Source organism: Amblyomma maculatum, chromosome 7, assembly GCF_055883805.1.
Source record: "Amblyomma maculatum isolate TAMU_Amacu chromosome 7, ASM5588380v1, whole genome shotgun sequence".
Lineage (NCBI taxonomy): Eukaryota > Metazoa > Arthropoda > Arachnida > Ixodida > Ixodidae > Amblyomma > Amblyomma maculatum.
In genome coordinates, this window is record NC_139350.1 from 100,750,291 (window position 1) to 100,768,217 (window position 17,927).

Sequence of the window (17,927 nt, forward strand, 5' to 3'; positions counted from 1 at the left end):
ATCAAAAAGTGGCTGCCATGGCCGGAATTTGATCTATCCTTGGGCACAGTAGTTCAGCGCCCTAACCACTGCGGTGGGGAAAATGCAAAAACTGCATTCTACTTAGTCGAGGATTTCGCGCGAAATTAAAGAACAATAGACGAGGCTGTGTTTCTTCGTCCATTGTTCTTTAATTTTGCGCTGAATTCTTGCCTTAATAGATGAACTAGCCCGACAACATGCTCTCCTCATGTGCATTCTACTTTTGCGTTGAGAACACCCCAAGTGGAGGAAGCCAAACCCAGGGCTCTCCACTGCAGCATGCCTCGCAGCCCGTCGCATTGCTTGGGTGCATAAAACATATTCTCGAGGCACTTCACATACCTTGTCAGTCAAAACTTCATAAAAAATTCTGCAGTGCAAAACTCTTGGTGCTAAAGACAGACTGTAAAACTGTCACGGTTACCACGCCAGTTTGTGGCACAAGGATAGAAGAGAATGCATAGCATCCCTGTTGGATTAAGCTGTATGATGGCACATCAGTGATGTCGCAAAAAAACGGTAGGGTATGGTTTTAACATACTTAATCCGAGCAGGGCATGCAAAACCTTTTGTCCCTGATGGAAGTTGAGTTGTGCAATGCATAGTGTGAAAGTGTGTTGCAGTACTCGCTTTTTAGGAGGAATTCGAGAGTCTGCTCCATTGTAATTGTTTTTCTCATCTGAGCTCGGCATATGCAAGCCATAACATCCTTGGTTGGGTTTGGCCATGTGAAGTAGTGCTTTCGAGCTCTAATTATCTGGGATTTTACCTGGTTGGACCAATTATATCGTGTGAGGGCACTGTTTGAATTACCCATGCCAGGACGTAGACTGTGAGGTCACCATTTGGCTGACATATGACTGCTCTTGCACTAAAATCTTCACATTGTACACCCAACCAAAAAAGTTAACTGTGCCTCCCTGACTGAGCTCTGGGAAAGAAGGGGAGGGGGGGGGGGGACATTAAGACAAAGCTTATACACAGGAAATTGCTTGTTGCTCACTTCTAACAAGCATTTTTGTTGCATATTTGTAGCAAGATTTGTTGCACACTAATAGTACTTCGACAGTTCACATGTCAGTTGAGACTAATTTGGGTCATTTTTGTAGGCAATAGTTTTATTAAAAACAACTATTTACATTTCATTGGCAGCATTCTTGTACTGTTCAGTTATTCAGGTGATAACACTCTTTATTTACATTTCACTGGCAGCATTCTTGTACTACACAGTTGGTGCCATTCTTGCTCAACCTTGGCACAGCTTGCAGTGGACGTTCCATACAACGTCACGAGACTCGCTTAAAAAATGCAGCCACTGAAGCCATTTTTCCTAATAAATCTTGGCTTATTTGACCAGCACAGTATTGACTAGTCTTATGCAATGGTTGTGCCAACTGGCAGCTATAAAGAAGGCATCGCTTTGTGCCAGCGTTTTTGGACCCCCGTTGCAAAAAGAGAAACGCTCTAGGTTGGAGCAGCTGCCAAAGGAATATGAGAATTTTGCAGGGCACTTAAGCATGAATTAAATAATAGAACCAAAACTCTCATCAACATACACATGGACAACTTCAAAACAAAACCTAAGCAATGGTACTCACTCGGCCCACTCGTAAAAATTTGAGCGTGGCCTGCCACCAGACAGCACCTTGTGACCACCGAAACGGGTACTGGCACTAAACACTGGTACCTTACGGCAGCTGGGCGGTAGTGCATGATAGCCTTGCACCTCTAGGAGATATAACTGCTTTGGAAGACGGAAATGAGGAGGGCTACCTGTCCACATTCTTCTTTCATTGCACAGATTGGGTATTCACTTATCCAAAGCAAACTATGCTTTTGCTTTCATACACTAACTTTCTGGCAGGCTCACCTCTAGTGTTTCATCAATTGGACCCTCAACACAGGCATTAATTGTTAGGGAGGCATTCAAAACACTTGGAACGTAAGGGATGTAAGCACTAGTCCTGTGTCTCTCCCCCTTACATCCAAGTCTTTTACTGTTGCCTAGCAACATATTGCCAACTTGCCGGTCTAACTAGCACGATAAACAGTAAACTCCATGCATCCAATACCAGGCTAATGGGAATGTCGAAGTCTGAATAGCCACCTTGGTACACCTTTCAGCTGACTCTGGAACAAATGAGAATGGATATTCTTCCGACTGATCAAACCAGCAATAAATATTCATTCTCTTCAGTCTCTGAAGTGCTGTAGCCTAAATAATGCACACAGTGCCTTGTTGCTAACCTCCAGAGCCATGGAACTACATCTAGGCCCAATTTCAAAGATCATTCCAAATTTGGGAACTATACCGAAATAACAAAAGGAACAATTCAGTGACAAATTTAAAACAAGAAACACTGGTATTTAAAATTTACAGCAAAAAATGGCAGTCAACAGCTAACAAATGATTACGAATGAAATTTAAAGAACCTCCTAAAAAAAAAAAAAAAAAAAAAGAAGAAGAAGAAGAAGCAGTGAGGTAGTGGTTTAGAAAATGGATGTGAATGAAAACTCGCTTCAAATCAAGGTGAACAGTTACTTGACAACAGAAGTAGACTACGTATTCAAGGTTTCAGTGTTTTAGTGAGCATTTCGAAAGTTTCCTTAAGATACGGAACTTCAAATAGAAAAAAAAATAATCCCAACAAAATATTCTCAGCCGCAGTGGATGCAATTTACTGTGAAAATTTCTAGTAGCAAATTAACTAAAAGTCATTCATTATAAATTTTTGGAGACAGCAGGTCAGTTATCAATAAGGAGTTCAAAATTGGGGATAAGACAATGCCTTGACAGCTTTTGAAATAGAAAAAAATTCATCTTTGTAAGCCCTGCAGCGTGGGAAAATCTGACTTTTTCTTCTTTTCTTTTTCCACGAGATCGAAACAGCGAATTCGGCATGCACGAAGCTCGCTGGAAATGGCACGCCTGCTGGTGATATGCCACAACGGCTTTAGCCTTGTCCATGGCTTCAAAGTCACCCAACTGCGCTAATCATTCTATGTGAAAACTGGAAAATTCATTAGTGAGTCTTAGTTAATTAGCTGCATAATTAAGAGAGCTTCCACAGAAAATCACATCCGTTGCAGCTAAGGGTTTGCTCCTGAAAATGTTTTTTTCTCCATTTCAAACTCTATTTCTGGAAATTTTTGAAAGTTCTTTGAAACAAGTATATGCTGAACCACAGTCTTTCATTGAAGACTGTGGTTCAACTTAATTCACAGCAGCAACAGCACACAATACAAGACACAGGCGAAAATAGCGGCACTTCGCAGCAAATGACAAGGCCCCCAGAATTCGATGAATGGCTTGAGATGAGGTCCAGAGCCAAAAGGTAGGACCAACAGCACCTCCACGCAAAAGCTCAATAGTTCATGGTAACCAGTGACAAAAGAATTCCCAGAGTTAGATCACTCAATGCGAGAAGTATAGCCAATAAACTCGGCTCTATAAACTGGAACTGCAATCTTATGCACTGCAGTTGCGGTCACCACAAAAATCAGAATTCACCTTGTTGACTGAAAAGACAAACCATCACAGTATGATACGGTCACCACAGCAGCTAAAGCTAACAAAGTTCAGATGGTATACCTAACCACCATTTCTAGTTTCAAGGTCTGCCTATGCAGCAAGATTTTTTATCATGAAGATCCAGCTGTGCATCTTAATTTGTCACTTGCCAGATGCGCCGCTTATGGTGCATGACATCGCCCTCATTTTTGTCAGCTCCAGGGCCGTGCAACTCCAACACGTACCTCTTTATCACATTTGTTGGCGAAGCATGCCATCCCACTCACAGTCATCTGAGTGACCTCTGGCTCTTCCAAAGGTTCACTCGAAGAGCACCATGCTCTGAAAGTGGAAGGAAGGCTGGACAATGGGTATGTGGCAACACTGCTCTGAGTGGCGAGCGGTTCATGAAATAAAAACACATTTCGACGGTTTACATACATGGCACCAACTGGCTGCACTATTTGTCAATTCAAATGTGTTCATTTGCCTGTGACTGCACAACAAACAGAAATAGCAAAGTACCACATGAGGACCCATAACTCTCTTTGCAATAAAATGCAGAGCATCGAACTGGACAAACCAGCTATCACAAGCACTTTCTTGTAAAAAAAAAAAAAAAGAAAACCTACTAGTATTTACATAAAGTGCAGACAATGCTGCACTCGAGAACCTAACCAAACGTCAGTTCAGTTCGAATACCTGTTTTGCACCTGTCCAGAACAAGTAGCAGTTGTCATCAATATTTACAATGCTGCACATGCTTGCTGCATTTCAGTCTTCATCGTGCAAAAGCGTACATACTATGGAGTCTACCTTGCACTACCCCAAGTGCAGCAAGATGATGACCATGTGTAGGTAAGAAAAGGAATGACTGTCACCCTAATGAAACAACAATACTTCTGAGAAAGGAAAAAGTAGACAGCTGTCTGCAGTATTATGACTGTCCACCTGAGCAGACAAGCCCTGCTGGCAACAGTTCACTACTTGTTCACAAATGGTGCACCACACATGTAAACACTCTGCTCGCAAAAAATCACAAATGTCTGGGGCACTTTTGGTAGTGTGACAGTTACACTTGGAGATAACTGCTGTTCGAACAAATGCAGTCTCTGAGATAAGGCCAAAAGAAAATGTCTTCTTTCAAGACCAGGGCTTTGTAATGAAGCCCTTACAAATAGGTTAAATGCATATAAGCTTACATGGGAATCACTTAATAGAGAATTTGGAACATGTACAAAACCTAGAATTTGCTATGAGCAGTTTCTGCCGTGAATATGTTGTATGACACTTTTCTCCCATCTCTTATCTTCTGCAGTTTTTCAGCTACGCTTTGCCGCCTTGGTCTGCTCAGTATTGCTCAAGTTTAGCTGCACAAGTATCCACTTCAGCAATGGCCTAAGCAAATCCCACAGCATGTGGAAATAAACTAAAGCTAGAACAATTACAAAATTTTCCCCACCAAGAATTGACCTCAGAATGGGGTCCAGCATCATCTGTAGATCTGGCATGGCCATCATGACGCAAACTGATATGTCATCTTCATTCAACAAAATCCTGCTCCCACTTGTCGCAACAAACTATCAGGGACAGACGTGCCCAGGACGCAGCTCCGCCGGCCAAAGAAGGCAAAACTGCGTCAGTGCGCCACCTAGTGGTGGCCCGCCAGTTTGTGCTCAACGGAAGTGTAGCGAAAAGACTGGAAAAAGGAAGGAAAGGACAGGACGGGCGCTACACTCAGAACTGAATAAAAATCGAACGACGGAAAAACTAAAAATGTCCTATCACTACACAACATGCATGCGCAAAGCCTGAAAGAATGGAAAAATTTAAACTGGCAAATGAAGGCAGAAAAAACTTTAAAAAAAGCTACAAAGCATGGAAAAGGAGGTCGAAAGCTTATGAACTTATGAAAAAAAAGTTTGCATGGTTGTCATTGTGAGCCCTTGCCTTCCTTTTCCTTTTTCTTTTTTCATTGTTAAAGTTTGCAGTTTTGTCACCATGAGCTTTTGCCATCCTCTTCCCATTCTTTTTCTTTTTTGTAACTTTTTTTGCAGCCTTTTGTTTGATCAGTGTTGGGTTTTTCCATTCTTTCGGGATTTGAGCGTGCGTGTGATGGGACGTTTTTTAGTTCTTTTGTTGCTTGATTTCATTCATCTGCAAACGCAGCACCCCTGACGGTACCTATTAAGTACATAGGTTGATTGTTCATGCATTTCCAGTGAGGTGTATGATTACTTGTGCTTCCATCTTGCAGCACAACTCACAATTAAGATACTATAAAAGAACACACGGCAGCTGTAACAGCACATAAAACCAAAGTGAAAAGGCAAGAAGGCGTTTTTAAAATTCAAGAAACGAAAAATAAAAAAGCAAGGCATTATCAGGACTGCTTTTTTCCTGTTCTTTAGTGTGGCAAATTCGCAAAAGCCCAAAAAACTTAAAAATCACTGTGCAGCAAACCGAATAAAAATTTGGAGGGTGCTTAAGCTCTGCCTTTGAGGGTTCGATTCGACAGCGTTACTGCATGGCTTAGGAGTAGTTATTCCGACTCGGGATCCAAGGGCCCCAGAGGGTTTGATTCCCATCTCACCAACATTTTCCTAGCGCAACTCATATACTAAATATACTTTCATGTCCTCATGATGTTTGCAACCTTGTAATCACAATTTATGTAATGTTTTGATCACTTTATTCTATGTGTGATGTCAAACCTTTGACCATTTCGAGTATTCTCTATACACCAATGGTGACAGCACCAGCTTTGCTGAACGAAAGCCTTAAAAAGGAGCAGAGACATCAAAACTGTTGACGCAAATTTTTTTCCCTTGGAACAGTGGGCAAGACAGTACTGTCCATGACGCAAAATTCACCTATGCCAGCTAAATAATTTGACTAAATTTGTCATCGACATTCTGAGGTCACATGAGACCCGAAAAAACTACAATATAATTGCTGCTTGTTCATTTCTTTATTTTAATGTTAAGAGCGATGCTTTTACTCTCCAAGCCGCAACTCTGAACATCATGAAGGATAATGTTTGAACTCTAAACTGAAGGAGTGGCCTGACGTCATACCACGTGACTCACTGCAGCGGTGCCAGCCGCCGCTTCACTCCGATGCCACGCCCCACCCCACCGCTTGCCTGATTACGTCACTAACATTTGACTAACCATACGACGCGCCACCGCTTTGTGGGCCGCCGTCAGTGCAATATTTATATAAGCACGGCAGCTACGCTTGCTTCTAGTACTTGCTCCGCACAGCCATGGAGGCCAGGCCTAGTGAGAAAATAGTTTGGCACAGACGAAACAATGCATAACCTTGCTTAACTAGGGCTTCCGCTCGTCTGACTAGGCATAACAGAGTTAATTTTGAGGGGCCAGCTAACAAAAGATTGATGCAAATTAAAATGAACAAAGCAGCAGCCATACTGCAGTTTTTGTACACCTAATATGACCTCAGTGCGTCAATGACATCGCAGCCATTGCTCGGCAGTTGAAGTCAAAACCAAAACTGCATAATGTAGATGAAGCTAGTGCAAAAACTGACAAAGAGAAGGAACACATACGACGAGACAGGTGCTATTAGAAACTGTTTATTGGGGTGCGACAAAGGGAAAATAAAGACAACTATGAGCATGTGCAAAGATCCCTCTGTCACACCCTAATAAAAAGTTGGTGGTAGAGCACTTCTTACGTCATGTGTCTCTCCTTGTCTTCGTCAGTTTTTGTACTAATATGAAGAACCAACTAGCCCGACGTCACACACTTTCGAAACTGCACGGGGAAAAAAAAATATCAATTACAAATTTTTTACCACTTTCTTGCACAATACACACAACTATTTATGTTTAGTAGTGTCTCTGATGCTTTAATACTGTTGCGTTAAAATAAGGCAATGTGCTGGACAAGCAACCATTGCAAGCAAAGGAACCCAATGTGGTAGAATGCTACTAACAAACAACTCTGCTAGTGTCACCATTCGAGTACTAGGAAAATAATGGGCACCTCGTGTATTAATGCATTTATGCACTTGCCTTTCATAGCCACAAGTGGATACTCACCATTTCTACAAAGAACAATGGTTTACCTAAGGAGGGGATCACTCCAAGTTAAGAACAACACAGTACTAACTAGCCAGGGTGTACTAGAGTCATACTGCACTAAGTAGTATCACGGCTATGACCAGCTCTTCCTTTCGTTAACATGAATGTCATTCAGCAAAGGTGCTTCAGAATTCTACTCCATGTGCAAACCATGAACACTGAGAACCACTCAACACACCCGCATAGAGTGTGCCAACCACACCACTGCAGCAAGGCATCATGTGAAAATGTTGCACTAAGCCCCAAAGGGGCTGCCTCACACATCTTTGATTGCACTTTCTCTTCAAGCGGGAGCCACAGAATAACAGCACTTTTAATCATCTAGCCTTGAGGCTTTGTGGAAAACAAAAAAAAAAAACTCTCACTGCTACCCACTCACAAATTTTCGTCTCTTCTCTCAATGTCAAGTCATGTTTAGTACAGTCCCTGAAACCCAACGCAAAAGGTCCAATAAGTCTTGTAAGGTCGAATTAATTTTCACTTGAGGCACAGCGAGTCACTCTCTCCTCCTCCACAAGCACAGGTACATCCTCACAACGTGCCAGGTGTTTACTCCTGGCTCAGGTAGTCGAGGTAGTCGTCTTTCAAAGTGTCAGGGATCTCCAACTGGAAAATGTCGTCCGGCGATGCAAGACAACGACGGATCGTTTGGAAGCACCTCTCCTTCAGCGAGTACACTGCATCAAAGAAAGGCGACTCAGGACTCAGACAGACAGAGAAGCCCTCACAAATTACTTTTGTTTTCAATTCAAAACTACACAAATGAACTACAACATTGCTATTGCAAGGAGAAGGAAGTGCAAGTTCGTATAGTCACTCAGAAAGACTACTGAGCATGACAGGTTTTCTTTCTTGTGCCTGAAGTGACTGGCTATTACAAGGTGGCATCAAGAAGCTTCAAAAAAAGTTCTGTAACACACCAAAAGAGGGCAGCATAAGGCTGCACGTGCTGTCACAGGAAGCTAAGCCACTGCGTACACTGTCTAAGTGCATCAGAAGCTGGGCAATAGCTGCTATACGGACCATGTGCATTACCACATCTGCAATGTCATCGTGAACAGCATGTTAGAACAAATAAAAAAATGTGAAATTCTGCTTGAAACTGGGAAAACCTGCCACGGTGATGTCTGGCATGATGTGACAAGTTCATGATGACTCCGCATTGAGCCGTGTAAGGTGCTTTGAGGGGCACACACTGTTCAAGATCAGCCTAAGTGTGCCTTGGAAAAAGAACATTCCAACAATGGCAAGGTTACTGCGAAGGTAACTGTGTGTAAATGCATTCCATTGTAAACAGTGTTAGTCTTGAAGTTTTCGATGACATCTCGCACCAGCAAAGAAAGAAACTGTTCTTGAAAGTGTCACCGAGTCTAACAGCTGGTTCCCGCCTATGCACAAACACTGTACAGCACATGCGCAATCTGTGTTTCATCTCCGCCGAAATGCAGCTGCTGTGGCCGAGATCAAAGCCATGACTATGGCCTGTATTCAGAGTTTGCGTCGTTATCGTGAGTGTCGCTATCTCCCCGACCTCGGTTCACCTGATTGGTGGAAACGCTGGAAAATGATATTGCCCCCTCCTCCGGTTCCTCACCCAACACCCAATTCCAGCGTTTCGACCAATCAGATGACTCGAGGTCACGTGAGAAAGCGACATTTCGAAAACAACTCAAACTCGGAATACGGGCTTATGTGCAACATGTCTTCTGCCAAACTGCTGAACAAACAAAAAGAAAGAAATGATTAGGTCAGGTTTAAAAGAATTGCTAGCATTCATCGGGAAGCAAAAAAGTTTTCCAGCATTTTGTTTTTAAGAAAATTTACCTACACACTCTTTGCCATTTGCCTGAAACGCACTGTTTACAATTTTACTGCTTCAGTGCTATTTCACATTTATATTTTTTTCCAGCTCTGGGCCACATGTGTCACAGTTATTGAAATGCCAGATGCCAAGGAAAGGGTTCTGAATGTGCTGATTCTGCACTAATCAACATATGCTGGTCACCATGGCGTTAAACTCTGGCAACCTACTGCAGCTATCTTCTACAAGTTCTTATCATTCATAATTCTCACCATGGGCAGCACATACAGATACACTAAAGGTAATTTCTCCACTGTGGCTATATACATCAGTAAAGAAAAAAAAAAGAGATGCCTCCATGAGAAGATACGAAACACAAATTTGTCTTCATTTTTGGGGGGAGAGTGCTGCAAAGCGTGTACTAAGCAAAAACAGATATGCTCAACTTTCTTTTTTTTTTTTCCTTTTTTAAATGACACAACCACTGCCCAAGCGGACACTTTCACGTCAAAGGGTGTTTTACCAGGATGCCAGACAGCGCAACGGTAGCCTGAGGCGAATCAGCGATAGCTCTACTTTGCAATAAGGGCAACGTAGCTTATCAAAAAATAGACCGAAAAATCAAAGGAGCAAGTGAAGAAGAGCAATAATGAATATTGAGACGAATATCTAGCTGATAGATATTGAAACCATATAATGACATACATATGCAGTGAAATTTTGTAGTTAGGTGTCTTTTTTTTTTTACTTCATAGCCAATGCATTCACAAACAGGTATTTTTGTTTATTGTTCATTGTGCTTTTGGCATCACAAAAGTACTGTTGTGGAAAAGATGCAGTAGGCAATAACAATGATAACCCGACTAAGCCTCTAATCCCAGCAAAATATTTAGCACAAGCAGGGCAGCGGTTCAGTATCAAATCTATACATTTAAATTATCCGTTTTCTCAGGAACAAAAAAGCCAGCAGCATTATTTTTGGTTAGCAGCTAGCAAACATGAGGAAGAGCCCACTGAACTAGAATCAGTGAAAGTGATGGAAACGATTTTTTTTTGCAGAGAACATTCATAAACCATTTTGCCGCAAAAATTAGAATGGCCCCGAAAAAAGAAAAAACACACACAAAAAATCACGAACTTCTACTAAACAATAAATTCAACTTTTTTAAAGGTCGAAGAGAGCTGAATTCATCCCAGACACCCTATAAAGCATGGTGGCCAAGAGGCACGTACCAGGTAATGTTATGTGTACCACCTTGCGTGAGTACAGAGGCTGACCTTCATCGTCAAAGCTCGTTGGAGCAGGGGGCAAAAATACCTCCCTCTTATCCACCACCAGGCGGTCCCGTGTTACCGAGTCACGAAAAATCCATGGATGGTTCACGAAGGTGTCCACGTTTATACTCTGGAACAAGCAGCAATGCAATCACCATCCAGGGCGGTCAACCCGTGCAAGTAGCACAACAATGAGCAAAGGATGTTCAAATTCCAATTGCTGCGCAGTGCCTTATGTAACTGCTTCAGGCCCATGCCTGGCACTCCATGAATCAGAACCAAAGCTGCTGGATAGCAGTGAAAAACATCAACTGCGCAGAAGCCTCGTCCACTGAAAACCTCTAGTCGAGCAGCAGCCTTGCAGACCATTTGATCTCTTATGCCTTGGCAATGATACTGAAACAAACAGCACGGACAAACATTATCGGTCCTACCTGTCCACCGGCGTCACACACTACATCAAGAATTGTTGTAACTGCCAATGCCACAAAACGCTACTAAAGAGAACTGCAGGACTTCTACAGCAAAATCAACCATCGGGACCCTTCCAAATTGGTGACCGCTTACTTGGCCCCTTTTCTCTTCGCAACAAGTAGAAAACTGTGGTAACCGGATTCCTGATCCGCTACACCAAAGCAAATGCCCTGCTGAATGGCGTGATACCGCAGCAGCAGTCACGAAATTTTTTGCCGATTGCATCCTCTTGTGACATGACACCCCCGAAGTGCTCATCACAGACAAGGGAGCAATGGAGTGGCATTTATAGCAAAGCTGACACAAGTTATCTTCCACTACAGTTAGACAAGCCACCGCAAAACAACTACCCACACCAACTGTATACTGTAAAAATAATTAAATATGGCGTAACACAGCGTAGTCAGCAACACAAGGTTAACTGCCCTGCCAGAAAAAAAGGACAAAGAAGCTAAGAAGAGAGGAGAAGACAGGAAAGTTGTGAGGAAGAGAACAGGAAAGTGAAAGATGGAGTGGAAGACAGGAAAAAGCGATTGCCGATTTCCCACGAGTGGGTCAGGCTGGAGATGCAGTCTATGGGAAGCGTGGGCCAAAGTGGTATGTTGCCTCCTGTCTTAAAGGTCCAAACACATGATATTGGCACACGCTCATGGTCCACATTTCCCCACACACGGTGATGTCACAGAGTACACACAAACATTTTCTTTAACAGATCCCGCTCCTTGTAGGACAGCCCAATAGAGAGTTTCATTTGGAAGCCCTTTGATGTCTTTCTGCTTGGCAGACAGCCTTCATCGCAGCAGGATAATGCTTAGCAAAAGTTAAAGATGGGCTAGATGGTGCATTGCAACTTGACGAAAGGTAAGAGCGCACAGAAAGACACACACGCGAGTGTCGTCTTCACTAGAGTGTGTGTCTTCCTGTGCGCCTTTACCTTTCGTCAAGTTGCAGGATAATGTCTCCACCTTATCTCAACATTGCCAACTAAAATGCCAGCAAAAAAGAGCGTGCAGCAGATTCAAGCCTAGAAATAAAAAGCACCCAATTTCATACGCATGAAAAATTACTTGCTTGAGAGAATGTATAAGGCACTACTGAAGGCAAGCACGTTACTTCTACGCTACCTGTCACAGCAATCTTTATTACCAACTACAGTCTTCTAAACATATCATATATGCTAGTGTTCCTCCAGGTCCTGCACAGGTACAGGCAGTGCACAACACTGCATGCTCAAAAAAAAACAGCCATGTAACTGAGATATGAAAAAATACCTTAGTTTTGCTCCTTGAGCACTGTACTCCGTCCTAGCAGTCTTTTTTTCTTTGATGAGACCAACATTGCACATAAATCAGCCCTCCAAATTGAATCTGCAATACTAATGGCTCAAGGGAATTTGAACCAACCAATTACCTCATAATTTATCTTGTACTGCTTTTCTCCTCCTCCTCCTCCTATACATATACTGGTTTCCATTGGGCGAACAGAAGCACTTTTAGCTGCACTCAAAGTGCTCTCGCGAGTTTCGGCACCTACCAGTGGTCGAACAGGAGCAGTAGCGTTCTGTTCTATTGGCAGAGGAGGCGCGCTTTTGTGGTCTCGAGAGCAGCCGAGAGCAGTCCCCGGTGCTCCGCCGCTAGCAACGGAGTACAGGGAGAACGGAGGAAGTCACGTGACTTTTTTGACGTCACTTCTGATTATTCGCTCAGAGCCCAGGCAGGACGGTCGAGAAAAATGGCGGAAGATGGCAGCGGTGGCGTTCGGCCGGCGGATACGGGCAACGCGAGCGCGGGAAAAGTTTGATCACATGACGCCTGACGTCACGCGCTCCCCCTTGCTATGCTGCTCTCCGAGCAGCGTGAATGTTCCGTTGAGGAGACGAGAACGCGCGTCCCCAGTGCTCTCGTGCGCTGCTCTGGCTGCTTGTTGCTCTTGCCCCTGTTCGCCCAATGGAAACCGGTAATACTCTGCACTGTCCCACGCAATCCTGCTCTTGTCAGCCCATGTGGACTCCTGCAAACATATTTGCCTTGGAGAATCAACACAACTAATATTTCTTTCAGAACATTTGCTCAGTGGAAGAAAATGCCGTGGTAAACATCACTCAGGCCGCTGTTGACAAGAGCAGTTTTCTAAAAACCTAGCATACTTGTAAACAGAGCACAGCAAGGCTGACAGATACATAGTACTAGCTTTCAGCCTTTAAATGCTTAAAGAAAAAAAAAAATGCACCGAGGAGGATATAAGATAACATTCTAAGGCCCCACCCCGTCAGGAGGTGGGAACACTTCAAAAGGTGGCCTAGTATGGGTTGCCCTTTTCTGACACTGAAACTCAACACTCCCTTAGATTACCGAGCACCAGTACGGCATTAAACAAATGGTCCATGCAAAGATGGACACAATTTATGAAGGCTTTCACTTTTCACTACATGGAACACAGCTTCAAGTACTATTCTTGACATGACATAATTTTTAGATTTCGAAGTGGCCAGTTCTTTTTATGTTCCAGTTCTTTTTATGTTAAATTGCTGGTTTGGCCCCATTTGGCCACAGGTTGGGACCACTTGCCTGACTAGTGGCACTAATTATCAAAACCATGCCCACCAATACATGGTCTGAACCAACATCATTGGTTTGGCCCCATTTGGCCACAGGTTGGGACCACTTGCCTGACTAGTGGCACTAATTATCAAAACCATGCCCACCAATACATGGTCTGAACCAACATCACTGGTTTGGCCCCATTTGGCCACAAGTTGGGACCACTTGCCCGACTAGTGGCACTAATTATCAAAACCGTGCCCACCAATACATGGTCTGCACCAACATCACTGGTTTGGCCCCATTTGGCCACAGGTTGAGACCACTTGCCTGACTAGTGGCACTAATTATCAAAACCACGCCCACCAATACATGGTCTGCACCAACATCACAGAGGCCAGAAAGCACAGTGAAAACCTCAGCATGTTGCTAATCCACTTATTGCACCTGCATCAACACACATTGTTCCTAGAAGCTTTCCTCTGTGCCCAAAAATAGTGCCCATAACATCATGTGTGAACTACCCGTCGTGCTAGCTGGTGGTGTGTCATTATTTTTTTTATTCTGCTCTCCATAGCCTGTCAGGCACTGGTTGAGACTTGGTGAAAGCTATATTTTTCCAGTGAAAACCTGGCTGCCATTCAATCGCAACTCAGTATGCTCAGCACAGCTCAGTGCACAGGTAACCAGTGGCAGATTCCAAAATAAACTGCTCCATGTCAAGAGATGTACAGCCTTGTCAGAAAACAAGTGGTTTGCTTCAGCGCCATGTTGTGTGACTCGTTACGCACTTCAAGAGTCCAAGTCTCTTGAAGGCGCAAAGAACAGTCACCCTTACCCTCTGACAGGTATAACTTCTACAGACGCCACAAGAGACGTACTGGCCACATACAAGAGTCCCTGAATGATTCATTATTGACAAAAGTGCTACACAAACACCGCAAATCCACGTGCAGAAGGTGTGAAGAGTGGTACACTTTTGACACTGCCCCAGACCAAAACATTGAACAAGTGGTCTCCCGACACTAAAAACAAGGTGATCACAGCAGCTGATGCCTCATGACCTTAGGTCACAGGCATATGGTCCAAAGGGCCATGCTTGGGACTTTAGCTTCAGGAAAAGCTTCACAATCTTACACACAAACAGGTATTAATTTTTCACATATTGTCCTTCATGTACGTCCACAATCCCAGTGAAGATACACAACAGTCCGAGATGATCATATGGTGATACAATTCAGCTGTAGAAACAAACGGTTTTTTTTTTTTTTTTACTGAGTTTGCAGTTTTTGTTACCACAAGCCCCACAACAGCAATACCACCTGAGGCAAGCAAAAAAATAATGCTTTCAGTCCAAATGGTAATTGAAAGGTAAGGCTTGCAAATAGACACGAGAAACATTGCTTTCGCAACTTATCACAAACTCTGTGCACATGCAACTCCCTTAGCTACAATGGTCAAAAAATTAGAATTTCCGAAAATCTACATGATGACGAATGAAAACATCAATAAGTTGAGAGTGTCACCCCGCCATCCTTATCCAATGGGATCCTAATGTCACAACTTCCCTTGGTAGTTACCTAGTACCAGGCCATAAGCTAAAGCAATCCGGAAGGCTATGATAAGTTGTACAGTTTCAATGCATAAATCTTCCAATTAGCTCTGCTACCAGTTTGACTACAACCAGTCTTGGTACATACATGATTTGGTCTCAGGGTTATGTACTTGATTAGCCTTCCTTCGTAGTTTATCCAGATGATGTCTGCGTCACGGCACGTCTTGTTTACAAAGCGTACGTACGAGCGACGCACTGATGGCCCTGAACACCAAACGCCTACTTCACCATCCATTGCTTGACGCTGCAAGAGAAGCCATGGATTCTTAGTTCACAGGCACTGTATGACTATTGACATCAACTGGGCGGCAGGCAAGTTGGCTAGAATAACTGCCGCTCATAATTTTGTCACAGAGCTAGAATAACCCGGCAGCTGATTGACCATCGGCTATGCAGAAATAGGCGTTCTCAGCACAACTTGCACACTACAGCGTCGAGTGGATGGACCTTTGCATACGCACTGTAAACTGCGATATATAACCTTATGCGGTGGGGACTGTCATTCCAATGTCACGGCCTTTTCCACAAAAATCGAAGCTGGTTCCTGCGCGCTGTCTCTATGATACTTCTCAGTCTCCAGCCCGCACACGAGGCAAGGTATATGTACGAGGCATTACCTAAATAAAAACTTACAGATCCATGCAATTATTGTACCATTATCGCCAACGTGCCGCTACGAAAAGCATTACTTACAGCTTCAAAAACAATTTCAATAGGAACGGGTCTACTGTGTAGAAAAATAATGTTTCCTCGTCTCTCCATCAATTTCACTGCCACTAACCGAACCACGTGCTGCCGAGTTTGTCATCAGTAATTTCAGGTTTTCAGGCTGCATGTCAGAGACGCGATTCCAAAACGCGATTCCTACCTCCCTCAATCCATTCATTGAACTCTAGCTGCACACCTGCACATGTCAACACCTTCGCCACTATTCACTAGCTTCACCGCATGCGTTTTCCATGTTTTCTAAGTAAATAAATTTCTCGGGAGTTTTAGTCTGCCCACCCGCATTCTTTTTCTCTTTTAAACGTTCGCGTAGGCAAATGATGTTTGGCGCGAACTTTAAAATCAACCAGTTGAAAAAAAAAAGAAAAAAAAAGTTGAATATATATATTTTTACGCCTGCTGAGCGAATTTTTTCAAAAAGAAGACGAATAATCAACTCTGTCACTTCATCAGCCAAAAGTACATCAATTGGGTAATTTTGATATGCACCACATTCATTATGCTTGCAGTTCTTGAGGCTATTCAACTGGGGCATAAAAAAAAAAAGCGTAAGCATAGAAGCATAAAGGAATATGCTGCCCATTTCACAACAAGCAACTTTTTGGAGGGTGATGTTTCTAAAAGACTGGGACAGCATCCATCGGAAGCAAGGAAATACCTGAAGCCACAGTACCCTTATTTCCGGAGCCCTCCACTTCAGTGCCTCTCAGCACCTGTGTTGCTTTGAGACATTGACCCCATAAACCTAAGCCTGAAACGAACCTCCCTGAATAAGGCCCATTCTTTAAAAGCCCACGAGTACGTTCGCATGGTATACATACTCAATATTCCTCCCACCCAAAGACAATACATGGATGTAATGGGTCTCTATGCGGAAATACCCCTGGGCTTCCTATCCTAGAATTTAAAAATTTCCTTCCCAAATATCTTGAGTTTGTGTGTTGGCCCAATTGAGCTCTTGTGTGCCTAAATGGTCTAAACAACCTAAACAATTGTACCCTAGCGTTTGTTGCAACAAAAACAAAGAAGCATCATCACAGCCATTTCTTTGCTCTGCTATGCCCTCCCTGCAATGATGCTCACATGGACACCTCATCTACAAAGTTCTAAGAGAGAAAAACATCAAAAACATATGAAAAAATTAGACATCATTTACATACAAATGACAATACAAGCCACTATGATGTAAACCAATGGTTGTTTTATTGACGAACGCAACAAAGCATGAAATAAAATTTGAGGAGAGACAAGCTCAGTCTTTAACCCAACAGCATATTTTGCTCCAATCTGCAGCTCCCCTAGTGGATCCTCGTTCGCTTTGCTACTTGCTCAAACAGTAGTATTTTAATTTGTGCATCTATTATCTCACACATACACATTAGCATACACTCACAAGATATTAGCACATTAGGTAAGAGTATCAGACATGAGAAATAAATCCCCGCTTCAACCAAGCTGCACAAACGTACGATAAGCACCATCTCTATAAAAAAAAAGTCATCGTACAAAGCATTTGAATTATGAACTACTTGCCCAGTGCTGCAAATCTACCATGGCACTCCACGACTACTCTATGTATATGCACAATTAATAAAAAAATTAGCCATTGTAACATTTCTAAAGGAAAAAAAGTCATTGCACAAAACATTCGATGACATTAGTCCTTACAAACATTCAAAGATACATTCAAGAAAAGTGAATTATGAACTACTTGCCCGGTGCTGCAAATCTACCATGGCACTCCATGACTATCTGCTATGTATATGCACGATTAATAAAATGAAAGGCATTGTACCATTTCTGAAGGAAAGAAAAAGTCATTGTACAAAAAGTTTGATGACATTAGTCCCTACAAC

At 43.0% G+C, this 17,927-nt stretch overlaps 1 protein-coding gene across 2 annotated transcripts; it reads right to left on the bottom strand.

Moving 5' to 3' along the window:
• Positions 1 to 1,118: 1,118 nt before the first annotated feature.
• Vhl (von Hippel-Lindau protein) lies at positions 1,119 to 16,220 on the bottom strand. Of its 2 annotated transcripts, none has more exons than XM_084609295.1 (4): positions 16,039 to 16,220; positions 15,431 to 15,589; positions 10,675 to 10,846; positions 1,119 to 8,317 (listed from the first exon to the last, which is right to left on the bottom strand). In XM_084609295.1, the coding sequence occupies exons 1-4, from the start codon at positions 16,105 to 16,107 to the stop codon at positions 8,190 to 8,192; spliced, it is 528 nt and encodes a 175-aa protein (XP_084465421.1). In that variant the 5' UTR covers positions 16,108 to 16,220; the 3' UTR covers positions 1,119 to 8,189. The 2 variants fall into 2 exon arrangements, with proteins under 2 accessions (XP_084465421.1, XP_084465422.1); XM_084609296.1 differs by lacking the exon at positions 16,039 to 16,220 and adding an exon at positions 15,807 to 15,988.
• Between the last annotated feature and the right edge of the window lie 1,707 nt (positions 16,221 to 17,927).

What these genes read in the sequence shown, in the direction of transcription:
- Vhl (XM_084609295.1), bottom strand. Translation starts at nt 16,107, where the DNA reads ATGGAGAGACGAGGAAACATTATTTTTCTACACAGTAGACCCGTTCCT. An exon ending in TTGAAATTGTTTTTGAAGCT is followed by an intron (nt 15,590 to 16,038) that starts GTAAGTAATGCT and finishes CTTCTCTTGCAG; the next exon opens with CGTCAAGCAATGGATGGTGA. An exon ending in TAACCCTGAGACCAAATCAT is followed by an intron (nt 10,847 to 15,430) that starts GTATGTACCAAG and finishes TGCTTGTTCCAG; the next exon opens with AGTATAAACGTGGACACCTT.